We start from the raw sequence: 20,138 nt of genomic DNA on the forward strand, positions 1-20,138 counted from the left end.
ATGCGTGCGGAACGATTTGAAGTGGAATGATCATATAAAATTAATTGTTGGTAAGGCGGGTACCAGGTTGAGATTCATTGGGAGAGTCCTTAGAAAATGTAGTCCATCAACAAAGGAGGTGGCTTACAAAACACTCGTTCGACCTATACTTGAGTATTGCTCATCAGTGTGGGATCCGTACCAGATCGGGTTGACGGAGGAGATAGAGAAGATCCAAAGAAGAGCGGCGCGTTTCGTCACAGGGTTATTTGGTAACCGTGATAGCGTTACGGAGATGTTTAACAAACTCAAGTGGCAGACTCTGCAAGAGAGGCGCTCTGCATCGCGGTGTAGCTTGCTCGCCAGGTTTCGAGAGGGTGCGTTTCTGGATGAGGTGTCGAATATATTGCTTCCCCCTACATATACCTCCCGAGGAGATAACGAATGTAAAATTAGAGAGATTAGAGCGCGCACAGAGGCTTTCAGGCAGTCGTTCTTCCCGCGAACCATACGCGACTGGAACAGGAAAGGGAGATAATGACAGTGGCACGTAAAGTGCCCTCCGCCACACACCGTTGGGTGGCTTGCGGAGTATAAATGTAGATGTAGATGTAGATGTAGATGTAGCCTCTCCCTGATGTTGTTCAATCTGTATATTGAGCAAGCAGTAAAGGAAACAAAAGAAAAATTCGGAGTAGGTGTTAAAATCCATGGAGAAGAAAAAAAACTTTGAGGTTCGCCGATGACATTGTAATTCTGTCAGAGACAGCAAAGGACTTGGAAGAGCAGTTGAACGGAATGGACAGTGTCTTGAAAGGAAGATATAAGATGAACATCAACAAAAGCAAAACGAGGATAATGGAATGTAGTCGAGTTAACGCGGGTGATGCTGAGGGAATTATATTAGAAAATGAGACACTTAAAGTAGTAAAGGAGTTTTGCTATTTGGGGAGCAAAATAACTGATGATGGTCGAAGTAGAGAGGATGTAAAATGTAGACTGGCAACGGCAAGGAAAGTGTTTCTGAAGAAGAGAAATTTGTTAACATCAAGAATAGATTTAAGTGTCTGGAAGTCGTTTCTGAATGTATATGTATGGAGTGTAGCCATGTATGGAAGTGAAACATGGACGATAACTAGTTTGGACAAGAAGAGAATAGAAGCTTTCTAAATGTGGTGCTACAGAAGAATACTGAAGATTAGGTGGGTAGATCACATAATTAATGTGGAGGTACTGAATAGGATTGGGGAGAAGAGGAGTTTGTGGCACAACTTGACTAGAAGAAGGGATCGGTTGGTAGGACATGTTGTGAGGCATCAAGGGATCACCAGTTTAGTATTGGAGGGCAGCGTGGAGGGTAAAATCGTAGAGGGAGACCAAGAGATGAATACACTAAGCAGATTCAGAGGGATGTAGGCTGCAGTACGTACTGGGAGATGAAGAAGCTTGCACAGGATAGAGTAGCGTGGAGATCTGCATCAAACGAGTCTCAAGACTGAAGACCACAACAACAACAACAACAGGATGAATTGCTGCATCTCCCTTGGTCCCCAGGGTCACCTTACCTCAATATTATTGAGCAATTGTGGTATACTTTGGAGAGGAGGGTGCCTAGCCGCAATTCACCTCCAGTATAATTTCTTGGACTGGACTCTAGTTTGCTAGGAGGATTATCATAAGATTCCCTTGAAAACCACACAGGACCTGTAATTATCATTCCGAGGCGACTGGAAGCAGTTCTGAATGCCAACAGATTTTCTGCACAGTATTAGGCATGGCAGTGTGTTGCGTTTTTAATACTTCCATAATTTTGTCCAGCTCCTCTAACAAAAGTACTCGTTATTGTTAAACTCTGAGGTGGTCCAGCCACGGTGTTGTTGGTTCTGTCAACTCTACCCTTACTCTCTGAGGACGGGATTTTCAGACCATGTTAGGAAACCCAGTGCTTTTTATATTGCACATGGCTTTTCCCAGAGAGGACGCTCTCTCCAAGCTGGTAATGCACCGATAATTATCCGGAATTGTCGCTCGATAACGCTACCGATGGATTCAGTGTGTGAAACCCCCGATTCAGGCGACGCGAAGTTGCAAGAAGTGGGCCACATAATTTCCAGGCCAGAGTCGGGAGTATTATCATCCTAAGAACTCTGACCCGAACGTGACACTGCACCAATAAGAGAACGCTAACATTAAGGGTCCCGTTTTCGTGATAACGTGTCAACGAACCATGGGTGGATGAGTCGCAATATTTAAGACAGGGTTACGTAAGTCCGTGGCCTTCAGCGGCGATAACGCCGCCTGCTTTCAGAAGCCACTGTTCAGCTCATCCGCTACTGAACATAATATTTACTTGGCTGACGTAATATTACAGAGCAATTTTGTCCGTTGTAGGCTACCACGTAGATCTCCTAAAGGCCTTTCCTAACCAAGACTATCGTGAAAACTGTATGCAGAGTATGCTTATTGTCTGCTACAGAAATTAACGCGCTAAAACCACGTAACAAGTAAATAGCTTCCTAAATGACAAGAGTTGTGCTAAATATTGCAAGCGACAACTATTACGGTTTTTAGACTGTAACCCGTGCAAACGAAAAGAGTGTAAAGATCTAGCACAGGAATTGTGTCTACGCTTTGATCTATCTCTACACGGAGTACGTGTTGTCATAAGATATAAAGACAATCACATCGCGATATTATGCTAACGGACTACGTGTGACAATATTATCGAAAGCAATTTTTCTCTCGTTCCACGGTGTTTTTCAGAGAGAGAGGACTTCATTTATGGAGCAATCCGCCTCACTCATTCAGCGGTCTCAATGAAAAAAAATGTTAAAATGTGTGTGAAATCGTATGGGACTTAACTGCTAAGGTCATCAGTCCCTAAGCACACACTACTTAACCTAAATTATCCTAAGGACAAACACACACACTCCTGCCCGAGGGGGGACTCGAACCTCCGCCGGGGTCTCGATGAAGTTAGCGAGAAACAAACAGAATGTTAGGAACGTCATCATCCATAAGTGTCTATAACCTGATATATTTTCGGCTCACAGGGGAAGGAGGACGATGAATGAATTTTCATTTTGCAGTGGAATGTGCGCTGATATGAAATTTCCTGGTGGACTAATCCTGTGTGCCGGACCGGGACTCGAATCGGGGACCACTGACTTTCTCGGCCAAGTGCTTTACCATCTGAGGTCCTGGCTTCGAGTTCCGGTCCGGCATACAGCTTTATTCTATCAGGAAGCTTCATATGAACGCACACTCAGCTGCAGACTGAAAATTCGTTCCGGAGACAATCCTCCAGGTTGTGGCTAAGCCATGTCTCTGGAGTATCCTTTCTTCCAGGCGTGCTTGTCAAGAAACTTTCGCAGCAGATCTTCTGTGAAGTTTGGAAGGTATGAGGTAAGGTACTCGCGGAAGTAAAGTGATGAGGACGGGACGTAACTTGTGCTCGGTTAGCTCAGTTGGTAGAGCAGTTGGCAGCGACAGGTAAACGTCTTGAGTTCGGGTCTCGGTCTGGCACACTGTTTTAATCTGCCAGAAAGTTTCATCAGTGCTCGCTGTGGCACTGTAGTGATCAAAGACATAAGCGACTTTGAGATAGGGCAGGTTGCTATGGCTCGGCGACTGGGAATCTCCAAAACAGCTAATCTGGTGTGCTCTCCACCCACTACTGTTGTAATCAAGTATGGTAGAGCACTTGCCCGCGAAAGGCAGAGGTCCCGAGTTCGAGTCTCGGCCCGGTACTCAGTTTTAATCTGTCAGGAAGTTTCACGTATGGAAAGTAGTTGACGGACGTGAAATAACGAATAGGGGACAAGGTGTTGGACGTCCACGCCTCATCACAAAAAGGTTGAGGTCGGAGGCGTGCTCGCTCTGTAAGCAGGATATGCGGCATGTGTGACAGTAGAGTACAAGGCTGGTGCAAGCATAAGTGTTCCGAATGGTACATTTCAGCGTACATGGATCTCCGCAGCAGACGGCGTCTACGTATTCGCATGCTGACCAAATTGCATCGTCAGTTACCACTGCAGGTGCACGAGATCGTCGAGATTGAAATGTGGATCGAGGGAAATGTGTCGCTTGATTCGATGAATCACGTTTCTTGCTACAACAGGTAGTTGTTTGTGCCGGACATGCTGCCTTCCAGTTGAATGGCTGCTCGGAACATTCACTGCACCACGGACACAGGGCGGTGGGGCCGGTATTGTGCTGTGGGGGATATTCACCTGGACTTCCATGGTGCCTGGGGCAGTAATCGTAAACACAGCTATGCCATGGACTACGTGAACATTATTGTGGGGCACCTGCATTCCTTCATGCTTGATGTCATCGCCGATGGCGGTAATATCTTCCAGCAGGATATACCGAGCGAAGCGGCGCAGAGATTAGCACAATGGACTCTCATTCGGAAGGATAACGGTTCAAATGCCCGCCGGACACCCAGGTTTAGTTTTCCGTGACTCCCTTAAATGCCTGTATGGTTCCTTTGAAAAGAGCACTGCCGATTTCCTTCCCCATCATTCGTGATCTGAGCTTGTGCTCCATCTCGTTACCGACGGGACGTTAAACTCCACAGTTTCTTCCTTCCTTTTCCAGCAGGGTAATTCCTCGTGTCACAAGGCCAGAAATGCGCCACTGTGTTTTCACTAGCATGATAGTGAGCTCATGTCGATGTCACTGCTACCAAATTCGCGTCTTCCGGACTTTACGGAACCAACAGGGACGTTATCAGGTGCCTGCTCTGCTCCCACAAACCAAAGATAGACATCTTGTGTCTTGCAGCCCTGAAAACCTGTCACGAAGTTGTCGAATCCATGACACGCATAACCGCTACTGTATTCCGTTCCAGTGGTGCACCAACACGCTATTAAATAGCTCGTCATAGAGTTTACATTTAACAGTTAAACAATATTGAACTAGAATCAATTTCACGAAAAGAAGATTTTAGAACATTTGTAAAATATCAAAGGGTGACAACATTTGGACTAATCAGTTTTTTATGTAGCTGAGCAACTGTCATACAATAACTTTTAAAAGAATACACCGGCATTTGAATGTATTGTTGTTTCTTTAATTACGACCCCGGTTTCGGCCTTTCGTGCCATTTTCAAGTTACTATGTTTGTGGCATTGACATAGATTGCTTGATGTTCTGCAAAATATTTTAATGAGATAAACTCAATCACTTGAAAATGGCATAAAAAGCCGAAACTTGGGTTGTAATTAAATAAACAACAAGATCGTCAAATGGCGGTGAGTTCATTTAAAAATTTGGACTATTGCCGAAGTCTACGACAAGGATTCCTCACAGAGGTGCTCTTTCTACATTCAAGTATTCTGCGTCGTTACGAAGAAAGACTTACCACTTTCTGATTCCTTTGAATTGATACGACCGATAAAAGGGACGCTGGGGTACAGACGGAGCGTCTCCTTGATGACCATCTCCAGGTACTTCATGTTCTGTAAGTCTTGAAATGTGGGAAGCCTATCGGACCCTTGAAATATTTCGTTTAGTTCTTCGAAAGCCTTTTGCTGGTGAAAAAGAAGGAGAAAGTAAGTTGGAATATGCACCTTTCCAAATTTAAGACCTACTAACATATGGAAAAAGTCTTTAGAACAAGTAATTTTTTTACCTGAACATCTGGATGATGTCCGAGCAAGAAGACGGCCCAAGACATCGCAGCGGCGGTTGTGTCGTGACCCTTGAAACATTTTTGTGGGGATTGAGTTACCATACTAGTTACAATAAAGCAAATGTACGCTACTCTGAGCAATGACACACGAGAGCATTAAAAACGAATTTCTGCGCTCCAGGTAATATATGACGATTATCTTTTTTATCCAAACAGTTAAAAATATTGTGAACCTTGTGAACTTCTCGTAGATAAGCGTATGTTCAGTGAAAAAAAAAGTGACTATTGTCAATATGTTTTATCGATGTAATTATTTTATAAATGAAAAGTTACCATGTAATTTGACAACGGATACGTTTATGTGTCCACGTAGATTGCCTGACAACGAAAGCTTATGTAGAATTCCCTCCATAGTGAAAGATGGCAATTTTCGTTGAATATTTGTTAACTGAGGTAGCGTATTTTGTCTGCACAAAAGATTTGAGAGACCAGAAAAAAAGCGTTACAGCATATATACAAAATTAACTGTTGAGTCACACAAATGTAAAGTTAACATATAACCTGACAATACACACGTTTCTGTTTTCACGTAGGTTGCCTCACAACGAGGTCTTAAGTAGATTCCCTCCATAGCGAAAGATGTCGATATTTGTTGAATATGTGTTAATTGAGGTAGCGTATTTTGTCTGCCTGATACATTATGCTCATCAGATGGAAAAGTTTTGTCATGGCTGGCTCTCCCAACGCTATCTGTAAAATGTAAAACGTAAACTCCGTCCACAAGCCCTGTCGAACCCAGCGTTACCGACCGGCCGCCGTGTTACCCTCACTCCACAGGCGTCACAGGATGCGGAGAGGGAGGGGCATGTGGTCAGCACACCGCTCACCCGGCTGTATGTCAGTTTCCGAGATAGGAGCCGCTACTTCTTAATGAAGTAGCTCCTCAGTTTTGCCTCACAAGGACTGAGTGCACGCCGCTTGCCAGCAGCGCTCGGCAGATGGTCACCCAGCCAAGTGCTAGCCCAGCCCGACAACGCTTAACTTCAGTGATCTGACGGGAACCTGCGTTACCACTGCGGCAAGGCCGTTGGCAAGGCTATCAGTAGTTCTAATGGGATTTTATCTACTAATGGGGCCTTGTTTCGACTTAAGTCTTTCAGTGAGTGCCCTGTCAAAATCTTCACGCAGTAGCATATCTCTCCCATCTCATCTTTATATACGTCCTCGACCATTTCCATAATACTGCCCTTGTGTACATCGCCCTTGTATAGACCCTCTATACACAACTTCCACCTTTCTGCATTTCCTTCTTTGCTTAGGACTGGTTTTCCATCTGAGCTCTTGATATTCATACAGGTGGTTCTTTTTTCTCCAAAGGTCTCTTTGATTTTCCTGTACGCAGGCGAAATACCCTCAGACTTCAAGAAGAATATAATAATCCAAATTCCAAAGAAAGCATATGCTGACAGGTGTGAGATTACCGAACTATTAGTTTAATAAGTCATGGTAGCAAAATACTGATACGAATTCTATACAGACGAATGGGAAGCTGGTAGAAGCTCACCTCGGGGAAGATCAGTTTGGATTCGGTAGAAAAGTAGGAACACGGGAGGCAATACTGATCCTACGACTTACCTTAGGAGAGAGGTTAAGGAAATACAAACCTACGTTTATAACATTTGTAGACATAGAGAAAACGTTTGACAAGGTTGATTGGAATACTCTCTTTCAAATTTTAAAGGTGGTAGTGATAAAATACAGGGAGGCAAAGGCTATTTACAATTTGTACAGAAACCAGATGTCAGTTACAATAGTCGAGGGGCACGAAAGGGAAGCAGTAGTCGAGAAGGGAGTGAGACAAGGTTGTAGCTTATCACCGTTGTTATTCAGTCCATATACTGAACAAGCAGTATAGGAAACAAAAGAAAAATTTGGAGAAGGAGTTAAAATTCATGGAGAAGAAGTAAAAACTTCGAGGTATGCCGATGACGTACTAATTATGTCAGAGACAGCAAAGGACCTGGAAGAGCAGCTGAACGGAATGGGCAGGTGTCTTGAATGGAGGATGTAAGATAAAAATCAACAGAAGCAAAACGAGGTTAATGGAATGTAGTCGAATTAAATTAGGTGATGCTGAGGGAATCAGATCAAGAAATGAGACACTTAAAGTAGTAGGTGAGTTTTGCTATTTGGGCAGAAAAATAACTGATGTTGAAGGAGAGAGGATAAAAAATGTAGACTGGTGATGACAAGGAAAGCTTTTCTGAAGAAGAGAAATTGTTAGCATCGAGTATAGATTTGAGTTGCAGTAAGTCTTTTCTGAAAGTAGTTGTGTGGAGTGTAGTCATGTATGGAAGCGAAACATGGACGATAAACAGTGTAGACAAGAAGAGAATAAAATCTTTCGAAATGTGGTGCTACAGCAGAATGCTGGAAATTAGATGGGTAGATCTCGTAACTAATGAGGAGTTACTGAGAAGAACTGGAAAGAAGAGGAATTTGTGACACAACTTGATTAGAAGAAGGTAGTTCACGTTTTGAGACATCAAGAGATCAGCAGTTTATTATCGGAGGGAAGCGAGGATGGTTAACATCGTAGAGGGAGACCAAGAGATGAATACAGTAAGCAGATTCAGAAGGATGTGGGTTGCAGTAGTTTCTAGGAGATAAAGATGCTTGCACAGGATAGAGTAGCGTGGAGAGCTGCATCAAACCAGTCTTTGGACTGAAGACCGTAACAACAAGAACATTTTGTCTGCACAAAAGACGTCAGTGACTGATAAAAAGGCGTTACTGCACATGTACGGTACTAACTGTCTGGATAAAACTTCATGGAACCAGGTAACTAAATCTGCACGACTGCCTCATCATGGTCGCGACTTCTACAACGCCTCTCTGTCTTCAAATATCAGGGCGTTATTGCGTTTGGTCGGCCAAAAGAATACGATGCACATGTGAGTGAGGATTTTCCTAAAATATAAAGCAAAACTATAAAACGGGTGCATCAACAGTAAAGAGATGCACAGTTTTACATGAAATCAGCATGACAACTGATAAAAAAAAAACAACAGATTTAGAGACAGATGTCGGTAAAGGATGTCGCATATAATAAGCAGCAGTCGACTAACAAATCGACTGGAAGTACTATAGCCTCAATGTCAATGAAATACTGCACCACTGATTTAAACACTTTCGCCAAGGAGACCCGCTCCACGTATTGAACATGTTTGAAGTCTCTACTATTAGCAGTTTGCTTGCGAGGAAATACTACGACGACTTGGAGGATGGTGTATGACAGGTCGTTCTTGTGCAGTTTTCGTTAATTCGCTATCTCCGCCATTAGACATACAACATGGACATAGATGAGCTGGTGTGGGCCTCGAGGCACAGCAGAGCAGCGCGACAAACTGTCACCGACGGCGCGCGCCAAGCATTGTACAGGCAGGACACCGGCCCAGGTATTTAATGGGCGATGGCGATAGGCCGGGCCAGTCAGTTCTTGCTCTAGCATCGACTAACTCGGACCTGATCTTTTCGTCGCGTCGGACTCGTGGTTCTCGTGCTAGATGTGCAGTGTTTCGAGCTTGTCGCGTATTGTGCCTTTTTCCGTACTGCTCTTCGCTTGTTGTTGGGGTTGTCTGCTTGGTTCAAATGGTTCCGTGCACTATGGGACCTAACATCTGAGGTCATGAGTCCCCTAGAACTTAGAACTACTTAAACCTAACGAACCTAAGGACATCACGCACATCCATGCCCGAGGCACGCGGCCGGCGGTTGTCTGCTCGCCTGTAGGTTGCCCCGCACTACGAGTTTGTTTTGCTCTTCCGGGATCCCGCTCCCCGGTTTCCGTAGCCGAACCACCGCCAACTTGAGTGTGCCAACAGTACCGTTTCACGTCGTTGGCACCCCCGAGCAGATACAGAAGTTGAAGAAGCAAGAACAAGGAGAGTCAGTCACGGTATTACGCAGATAGAGGCGATCAGCAGACTGGTCCACTTTTTTCCCTTTACTTTATTCCAGCTTGTATTTTAAATGAGATTTTTCACTCTGCTGCGGAGTGTGCGCTGATATGGAACTTCCTGGCAGATTAAAACTGTGTGCTGGACCGAGACTCGAACTCGGGACCTTTGCCTTCACGAGCAAGTGCTCAACCATCTGAGCTACCCAAGCATGACTCACGCCCCGTCCTCACAGCTTTACTTCTTCCAGAAGCTCTCCTGCGAAACTTGCAGAACTAGCACTCGTGAAAGAAAGGATATTGAGGAGACATGGCTTAGCCACACCCTGGGGGATGTTTCCAGAATGAGATTTTCACTCTGCAGCGGAGTGTGCGCTGATATGAAACTTCCTGGCAGATTAAAACTGTGTGCCAGACGGAGACTCGAACTCGGGACCTTTGCCTTTCGCGGGCAAGTGCTCTACCAAGGTCCCGAGTTCGGGTCTCCGTCCGGCGCACAGTTTTAATCTGCCAGGAAGTTTGTATTTTAAATGTTTACACTGATCTTTTTATGTGATACGTGATACGTTACTTCAGGACCTTTAAGCTATGCAATTAACGCTTCTCACTGTTTGTCTGTTTACAAAAGAAATATTAAAACTGTGCCATCGTACATGCGTTTACCACACTGGTTATTTAATCGATTTTAAAACTCACAGTTTATTTTAATACATATTGCTGCAGCTTTATGACAAAAGCTACATTCATAAATTGTGTTATCATTGATATAATAACTATGAGAATAATGAAGTACCCAAATTTTAATCGATCTTCATCTGAATGTTCTATAGGATCTTCACAGTTCAGACATTCATAAAATTGTCCTTTCTCGTCATTATCACGTAACAGATGCGCCCACCGCTTCGAACTTGTGCTCTGAATCTATTCATCACCGTTTAAAGTAGTTAAGACAAGTATAATCATTCTCATCTTCTTCATCTTGGAGAACATTCTTAGCAAGCTATGTTCCATAACTCCCATGCTATTTTACTTCTGTCACTGTCAGTCTCACATCTGGTCCAGGGACATCGCCTCTGTCTGTTTTCTTTTTATACTTTTGAACCATCCTAAAAACAAAACGACAGGACAGCGTTGAGTAAAAACTTGACTACATTCGAAGATACTCATAGATTCAATCCTTGAAAGTATATGTCCTGAAATGTTTCACAAATAATTGATTCATATTAGTTGAATACTTGAACACAGGTTATGGTTTTGCATGAGAAAGGTCACGCATCACCATTTGCCTACTTAAAAATTGCAGTGGATGTGATCTTGACTTCGACAACGTTGGACCTATTAAAGGTAATAAGAGTCTTAGTTACAAAGAAACAGCTTGTAGGTTGGCCACGTGGACCAACGTGTCTCCATTTAAGTGGGTCATGTGCCATATTGCCACATTGGAATTATGTTACTTCGTTTAGGAAAGTCTATTACACCTTAATCGCCTGATACAGTGTCAAAATAATACTTAATGTATGGGCGTTAGTCATTGTACTTACCTGTTTAGTAAAAATGTTGCTTGGAGTACGCAAAAAAACCAAGAAAGCAAACTTTATTGTTACTGACAACAAAACATAAAATGCGTTTCCTACGTTACCCAATAATCTAATTGCATTGTTGGGTTCGCGGAAAGACAGCCACGACTTCTAAGGGTGGCGTATTCTAAGGGTAGTTTAACGAAGTAATACCAACTGGCCATCGTGCCCCATCGCCAATGTGCCTCGGTCTCCTCTACTCTTTGCGGCGCCTAATACTGGTACTTGTGGAACATAAAAATAGAAAACGGTTTTTAGACAAAGAAAGCACGTTCGTCCAGCTTAGTCAGTGTCCCGATTCAACAGTGGACTGATTGAAATTGCGTCTTAGCAGCGGTGTCGTCCCATTAAATTAAGTCTCTGCTATGAACTGAGTGTTGAACAACTTGCGAGACTAGTACAAAGTGTAAGTTATCTTCCGCTGCCCAGGGGTGCTCGTCGGTATTGCCTAGATCTCTCAATCCATATTGACAGATAGGAAGTTACAGAAGCTAGACAAGCAAACACGGCAAGAGAAATTTGAAGAGGGGACAGATGAAAATGAAGGGAATAGACATCACGTATGTCTGAAAGCATGTAAGCCCTAAACTACAAAATCTGTCGTCAAACACATGAAAGCATGGTTAACACATCGCATCATTAATGAGAGTTCTGCTTTGTAATGTCTCACAATGTATTTTATCGAGATATGAATTGCTTTAGCACGTTGTCCAGCGATTACAATCTTACGCTTTTGCAACCTGGTAGTCGAATGGTAAGACCATTAAGGTGTGATCTTCACTGACAAGTGAAAATTGAGTGCCTGGTTGGTGCTGGTGTCTATCCTGCGCAGGAAGAGTTCTTCCAAGTGCACCGTAAGAAAATGTCTTACAGGCTGGCTGAAGTTCATGTGGCCACTAATTATTTTCTGGTGTTCAAAAAATGGTTCAAATGGCTCTGAGCACTATGGGACTTAACAGCTGTGGTCATCAGTCCCCTAGAACTTAGAACTACTTAAACCTAACTAACATAAGGACGTCACACACATCCATGTCCGAGGCAGGATTCGAACCTGCGACCGTAGCAGTCGCGCGGTTCCGGACTGCGCGCCTAGAACCGTGAGACCACCGCGGCCGGCCTGGTGTTCAAAACTAACTTTAAATTTGCTTTTTCCATTACATATCTTCTCTCAGATTAATTACTGCTGTCAGTTCCATAATTTTTCATCACGTTTTTGAGTGAGGTTCCTTCACAACGGTCTGCCGAACGCTGTTGGCAAGGGGGGTGAACTCAGCCCTTGTGAGGCAAACTGAGGAGCTACTTGACTGAGAAGTAGCGGCTCCGGTCTCGGCAACTGACATACGGCCGGGAGAGCGGTGTGTTGACCACGTGCCCCTCCATATCCGCATCCAGTGACGCCTGTGGGCTGAGGAAGACACGGCGGCCGGTCGGTACCGTTGGGCCTTCATGGCCTGTTCGGGAGGAGTTTTTCCTTCACAGCCCATGTGGCCGGTGTCCAGCACTTACTCAGAATTAATATTACCTTGCTCATTTATTTCATAAATGCTTTGCCTTGCAGTATTCCACACGTTTCCATGTATCAGTGGTTTGTAAATTACCAAGCTGAGAAGTTGGTTGATGTTTCTTGCTATGTCCTTCTGTGTGAGGGTACATGCTGTTATTGAGGTCGCTTCTCGGTGGCGTATTTCGTAACTACTTCGGAATCTGTTACGTAGAAATCTGTGGAGCACTCTTAATTTCCTGGAGAGGATATCCATGGTAAAGTACCGACTGGTGGGCAGTGAGCCCCAGTTTCTTTGTCTTGTCAGGTACTGAGTAATTAGTCCAAATCCCGTTCGGCTTCTACGAGAACGCTCTCATATGGTATCAGAAGCTATGATTATTTTACTCAGTTATGATGTTTCTTATTAATCGCGATCTACGTGATGAGTGTACGTAGAATGTGTCAGAGTCTAAAAGACTCGCCTTATAGTATTTTCTGTACTTTATGTATTGTGTAATTCCCGCTGTTAGCTGCATTTCTTTTATGTAGGCTACAACCTAATTGAAAAATTGACTTCCTCTATTCTGGTTAGAGATTTCCCTTGGTGCTGAATGCTTTGTTCTGGATAGAACAATATGTGACATGTTCTGAACGCTTGTGCCTTTGGTTTAAAATATTTCGAGTATAAATTTTGTAACGCGCGTATTACGCATTCACACGTTCCTTGTATTGTATTTTATTAAGCTGTAACTGTTCAACACATGCCACGGCCTATGTCCGGAGCTAAGAACCCATTTTCTATTAATTCAGACCTTCTCTAGGAATATTAAGCTATCATGTCCAAAGAACTAGTACCAGATACTTTGCACTAGAAGATGCAAAAAAATTCGTAAATAAGTGATCAGGAGCAAGTTATTCTTTTGCACTATTACCGGCTACAAAGCATAACATAACATTGCTTTCTTTCAGGGGTTTGTTCCAGTATGTAGCAAGGTACAACCAAGGTCACAGGTAAATGAGAGTTCTCCGTTAACTCGTCAGGACTGATAGAAGAATGCTTGGCTGGATACAGAACGACAGAGCAGACGGTAGGGTATCATTAACGTAGTCTGAAATGTTATCCGTGTATACATTTTAAAAAAATAATTCCGTTAATTTAGATATTCATTATAGTCAAATGCATATTCATTATAAGTCAGTTGTGTTTGTGTGTTCATTATCAGGCCGTTGCGTTTTTACACTAATCTTTAGTCTGATGTGCGTACAGGACAGTCTTAAGGAGTTGCATCATCGGTCCTTTAACCTTTAAAGTTGCTTAAATAAAATATTAATCTTTTTCTATAGTATTTCCTTCAATCTTTATGTCAATGTCTCATTTTAAATTTACTTACTACACTAGTTTTTTCGCTTCTATTTTTAATTTCAGTTTTTTCGAAGTAGTTGCAAATTTAGACAATCTGTACTGCACATTCTTTCATAATCAGCTATTACGGCACCTTCATCCACAGTGAATAGGAGTTCCGTTAACATTTTGGTTTCAAGTTCTTCACAGCTTTTGCAAAGAAAATTTTAGATAAGTATGGTGATAGTGCACTACACTAAATAATCAAAGCCAGAAGTCATATACAGTTCTTTCAACCTAATTATTTAAGCAGTACCAGATAACTATCTTGCAGCATAAAATTCATGTCAGACACGCGTGTCCCGCTGGTAGAGTGTAGACTATAATGCCTTTATCTTTAAGACGTGAGTTATACGGTGCTCTATAGCCGAAGTCCACAAATTGCCATCACGCCATGGCAATCGATGCAGAACTATGATCTCATGACCCAACTGAAAAAGGTATTCTCATTGTCGAAATCTGGCTAGTAAATCAATGCGAGATCTCCAATTTTTTCACCATTTCGCTTGTTGAAAACCTTTTCACAATGTCGTTTCATGTTCTACATCTACGTCAACAGCTACATCGATACTCTCCAAATGGCATGTAAGTGCCTGGCAAACGGTTCATCGAACGACCTACACAATAATTCTCTATTATTCCACTCCTGAACAGCGCGCGGACAAAATGAACCCTTATATCTTCCTGTGCTAGCTCAGATTTCCCTTATTTTATTAAGATAATCGTTTCTCCCTTAGTAGGTCGGCCTCAACAAAATATTTCCGCATTCGGAGGAGAAAGTTGGTCATTGAAATTTCATGTAAGGATCCCACAGCAACGAGAAACGCCTTTGTTTTAATGATGTCCACCGCAAATCCTGTATCATGACCGTGACACTTTCTTCCCTATTTCTCGATAACACAAAACGTGCTGCACTTCTTTGAATTTTCTCGATGTTCTCCGTTAATCCTATGTGGTAAGGTTCCCACATCGCGCAGCAGTGCTCCAAAGCAGAAAGGACAAGCTTAGCATAGGTAGTCTCTTTAGAAGATCTGTTGCATCTTCTGCGTGTTCTGCCAGTAAATCGCAGTCTTTGATTCGCCTTCCTCATCGACATTTTCTGTGAGTTCTTTCCAATTTAAGTTGTTCGTTATTGTAATTCCTAGGTATTTAGTCGAATTTACGGCCTTTAGATTTGATTAATTTATTGTGTAAACGACGTTTAACGGATTACTTTTAGCACTCATGTGGATGATCTCACACTTTTCATTATTTAGGGTCAGTTGCCAATTTTCGCACAATATAGATCTGTTTTCTAATTGATTTTACGGTTTTTTTGATCTTCTGATGACATTATTTGACGCTAAACGACAGTGTCATCTGTATACAACCTAGGACGGCATCTCAGATTGTCTCCCAAATCATTTATGTAAATAAGGAACAGAAGAGGGCCCATAACACTACCTTGGGGAACGCGAGAAATTATTTCTGTTTTACTCGATGACTTTCCGTCAGTTACTACGGACTGTGATCTCTGACAGGAAATCGCAAATGCAGTCGCGTAACTAAGACGATATTCCATTCCACTGATTACAATCCGCTTGTGAGGTACAGTGCCAAAAGCCTACTAAAAATCTATAAATACGGAATCAATTTGAAATTCCTTGTCAATAGCACTCAACACTTCGTGTGTGTAAAATGCTAGTTGTGTTTCACAAGAACGATATTTTCTAAATACATGTTGACCCTGCTGCATATCGACGTTAATGAAACGGGCCTTTAATTTAGTGGATTACTTCTATCGCCGTTTTGTGAATATTGGTGTGACTTGTGCAACTTTCCAGTCTTTGGACACGGATACATCGTCGAGCGAGCCTTTGTATATGCTTGTTAAGTAAGTATGAAGCTTTTGCATCAGCATACTCTGAAAGGAACCTAACTGGTATACTGTATGGACTAAAAGACCTGCTTGTTAAAGTAATTTTATTTGCTTCATTACTCTGAGGATATCTGCTTCTAAGTTACTTACTTTGGCGTCTGTTACTGATCCGAGTTCTCGGATATCTTTCTATTTTCTCTCAGGTTTCAGGACAAAGTTTCGTTGTGGAAACTATTATAAGTATCTCTCATTGAAGTAGGATAGTAAGAAATTCCCGAAAGTATTTCATTTTTCGGGTGAACTCTCTATTTTTTATTTCGTAATCGACAATTCTGGGTATGTTACCCTAACAAGAGAGCGACAGGTAACTAGCATCTTTCTCAACATTTATGGGCGGTGAAGGACTTAAAGTCTTTTTAGGATATACACCGAATAAGATGTGGGCTGCAGTACCTCAGGAAGTTTAGTTAGGTTGATAAGAACATCATAAACGAGGTAATTTGATCAGTGGAACGTAACTGCAGTATAACAATATGACCAACAATCAATGTGAAATTAGTGAGAAGTCAACGACGGTGGTATTAAAATTGCAGACGACAGTTTTTTTCTGCTTACCTCGAACATGAAAGTGTCAACTTCCTCCTGGATATCAGCGTCGTCAAGATTTTCCCCATTCATGGACATATCCAGTAATAAATCCAAGAAAGCGACGCGATGCTTCACACCTGCAGCAAACAAATCCGAAATTTTTACCACGAATACATATTTTTCTTATAGGATGAGGGCCCCTCTGTAATTACAAAATTCAGTTACCTGTGTTGTCTTGGCTTAGTGCACGTACGTTGAGTGCGCTGCGTTGTCTCTCTTTCCTCCTCTCAGTTATTACCTGCAGCATTTAATTGGAAGTGTAATTTGAATCTTTATCAGACTAGATTCCTGTTTATTGTTGTATAACTAGTTATAACAGAGATAATGTTGTTGTACCGTATGAATCTAACACTGTAATGCCTTTACCAAACATATCGGCCGACCTTCGCATCTTGCAGCGTACTGATTTGGGTGGCACAGAGAGCCGTCATTTTACAACATCTTACCGTATTCACTAATGCAGGTGATTTTACAGGGTGTCAATTATTGACCTATATGAAATAAATTCGTAACAGCTTCTGAACGGTTTGTATTAGCACGTTTAAACTGCACTGTTGGCCGCGGGGCATGATGGGAATTAGTATGCGCTGCATAGTTTGGGTTAGCGACGAAGCCCACTATCATTTCGATGGGTTGGTCAATAGCAAAATTGGCGGATTCGGGGGACTGAGAACCTACATTTTGCGATCGAGAAGTCTCTTCAACCTCAATGTGTGACTGTGTGGTGTGCAATGTCCAGTCACGGAAAAATCGGTGCGTTATTCCCCTTGATGGCACGGTGACTGCTGAAAGGTATGTGAATGTTTTGGAAGATGATTTCATCCCCATTATACAAAGTGACCCTGACTTCGAAAAGATGTGGTTTATACAAAACGGAGCTCGGCCCCATCGAAGCAGGAGAGTGTTTGATGTCCTGTGTTGTTGAACACATAGTCCTAACTGCAATTCCACATTTGACATAGATTCCCCAGCTTAAAAAATCTAATTTACTGAATCCAAAAAGGAAATATAGATTCCTGTCTTTTATATGAGTTATTTTAGAAGACAAAAGAGATTGGAGCGTACACACATTTTAATTTCACTAAAGTATCTTTGCTGGTTGTGAAAACACAGAACAACAGAATGACATAGGCTATTCTTCCTCTAAGTATTCTCTAATGAGGTGAAATAAAGTATATTATTATCACCTTCATATCTGTTACATCCTGCACCACAGCACTAAATTATTACACTCGTTTTTGGCCCGTGACAAACAGCTAAGAGCATGTTACACCTCTGCCACAGGATGCCTCCCAACTTTCAAGCACTCTCAAAAGATCTCACCACAACGAAAAAACGAGTGATTACTCGCGAATCATATCCGTGGTACTCTCGCCCTCGCTCTTACCCGCCTGGCGGTACGTCATTGATATCAAATTGATTGACTAATTAATTAAATTGAACATGCGAGTCCTTTTGCGTGGTGAGTTATGTTTTTACCGCAGTCTGATTATACTCGCCAGGTAAACCTTACAGTCGCTTCAGTAACCTCTTTGGGAGCTCCCCACACGCTAGGTAGTCTCTTCCTCCGATGCTAAACCGGGTGGTTACCGTCGTCAAATAGCTAAAGATATCCATCAGTAAACTCATTCTGTCTGTCAGCTGCCTCATCACGCTGGTGGAAGCAAGTCACTTATAATCCCGATTTACTGTTCCGGAACTAATCCTGCTGAGACCTGTCTGCTTACGGGAGCTGTAGGCTGCTTCACTTTCTTCTCCACCCCCGCGACGCCCCCGGCCCCGCCCCCGCCCCCACCGCCGCCACCGACCTGTAGGGTAACAGCAAACACCGTCGCCACCGCCAAACGTGTTTGAGTCTGCAGACCTGGGTTTCCCTCAGAATATAGCCCTGTAGAAGCATTCCTATTGACTCCTGTCAAATTAGTGGCTGGATGTCTCGAAAACTCAAATGGAAATCCCATAAAGGGAGGTGAATTTCATATCGAGAATCACTACCGAGAAAATTTAGAGAACCGACGTTGGAAGCTGACTGCAGAAGGACTTTACTGACGCCAGTACACATTTCGCGTAAAGATCACGAAGATAATATAATATACGAGAAATCAGCACTCATACTGAGGAATAGAGGATGTCTTTTTCTCCTTCGTTCTATTTGCTAGTGGAACAGGAATGGAAATGACTAGTAGTCATATGGGTGTGAGCTATGTTACAATACATGAATTAGAGTGAAAACTTCCAAAACGGTACGAAAGAGTCATAACATGTGGTACGTGTGTAGATCAAATAGAAGGTACGTACGGCTGGAGGTCCCTTCGTTACACGTCGCTGCTGCAAAGGGACGTTATACCACGACACAGACACAAATTTGAATACAGCTAACAGACACATCAATGACCGGACGGAAAGTTCATAAATTTGTGGAGAGAGAAAAATTAAATGGGGCACGAGGGAGATTTGAAAATGGACGTTCTCCTTCGCAGTCCAACGTCGTGACTGCATAACAACGAGGCCTTGCCTGTTCATACTCGCTCGATGTTGCACATCTTGAGCTTAGACCGTTCACTGCTTCTATTTTGCTTCTTTTTCCACCGTTCAGTATACCTTCTTCCTGTTTTCATGCCTGATCTGTGTTCAGTTTTAGACGGGCGATCCAATGAGCCATCGTATCATTAAATCTGAGGGAGGTGCGATGGGAAGATTCCCTTGTTAGTACCCCTATCTCTTACATCTCGACCCGATTTGTAGCGTGATAGTCTCTTGATGACATACTGACGGGATTTGCGGTCACTCGCCTCCTACAGCGTCGAATATTAGTGGGTGGATCACACCTCCCTTGAAAATCCATGCAGATTTGAGCTTGACATATTCTTCTGCTTTACGTCAACGACTTGTCAGTTCATAGTATTTGAATTGCTTCCCTTAAGGTTCCAGCAAATTAATCCTAACAAGATATATGCATTCTATTTCAGCTCGCTCCAGATGCTTACTGCTGGGAACTTTACGGCTGTTAACGCTTCCGGTGACAGTGTACGAGACTTCTAGTCCTATCAATGTGCAATAGATTTAGTTGGGTTTGGGTCAACTACTACCTCCACCACAGGTTTCAGGCCTGCTTGCGGACAACTCCATCATGTAGGAACATCCCACATCCAATACAAATACAATGCAAGCGGGTTTGCAGAGCATTGTCGTCGGTACATCGCACCAATATTATCGATTACACATACATTCCAATCTCACTCGCAGGTCGCGTCAGAAATTTCCTAGATGCTTCCATACACCCCCCAATCCATCCTATGTTTCCGAGAGAAATACATTGTCTTTCCCACAGATTTCTTTTTTGCGTGACATATTGGAATGGAACATCCTAGCAACATCGACATGATACTTTTGCTTCGCAGACCTGTCACGTAGCACGAACAGATGGGGGCTCAAAGGATTGGTAAACGTAGTGTCGAGCTGTCGAACTGATGATTCTGTTCTCCAGTACGTATCATTTAACGAGAAACGGGTCTATGCATATTATGTCGGGAGAGCAGTGACACCAAAGTGATGGTGGAAATGAGGAATGTATAAAGAGGTACGAAGGTGGGGT

The 20,138-nt window shown here is 42.9% G+C and overlaps 1 protein-coding gene across 1 annotated transcript in view; it reads right to left on the bottom strand.

The window, feature by feature from the left end:
• The window catches only part of LOC126095080 (cytochrome P450 4C1-like), a 131,301-nt gene that overhangs the window by 25,774 nt on the left and 85,389 nt on the right, over positions 1-20,138 (bottom strand). Inside the window, exons 7-10 of the mRNA XM_049909763.1 lie at positions 16,709-16,781; positions 16,511-16,620; positions 5,618-5,686; positions 5,348-5,516 (exon numbers count right to left, since the gene is read on the bottom strand). Coding sequence (XP_049765720.1) covers positions 5,348-5,516; positions 5,618-5,686; positions 16,511-16,620; positions 16,709-16,781 — 421 coding nt within the window. The remainder of the gene's footprint in view (positions 1-5,347; positions 5,517-5,617; positions 5,687-16,510; positions 16,621-16,708; positions 16,782-20,138) is intronic.

Source organism: Schistocerca cancellata, chromosome 8, assembly GCF_023864275.1.
Source record: "Schistocerca cancellata isolate TAMUIC-IGC-003103 chromosome 8, iqSchCanc2.1, whole genome shotgun sequence".
In the NCBI taxonomy this organism is placed as follows: domain Eukaryota; kingdom Metazoa; phylum Arthropoda; class Insecta; order Orthoptera; family Acrididae; genus Schistocerca; species Schistocerca cancellata.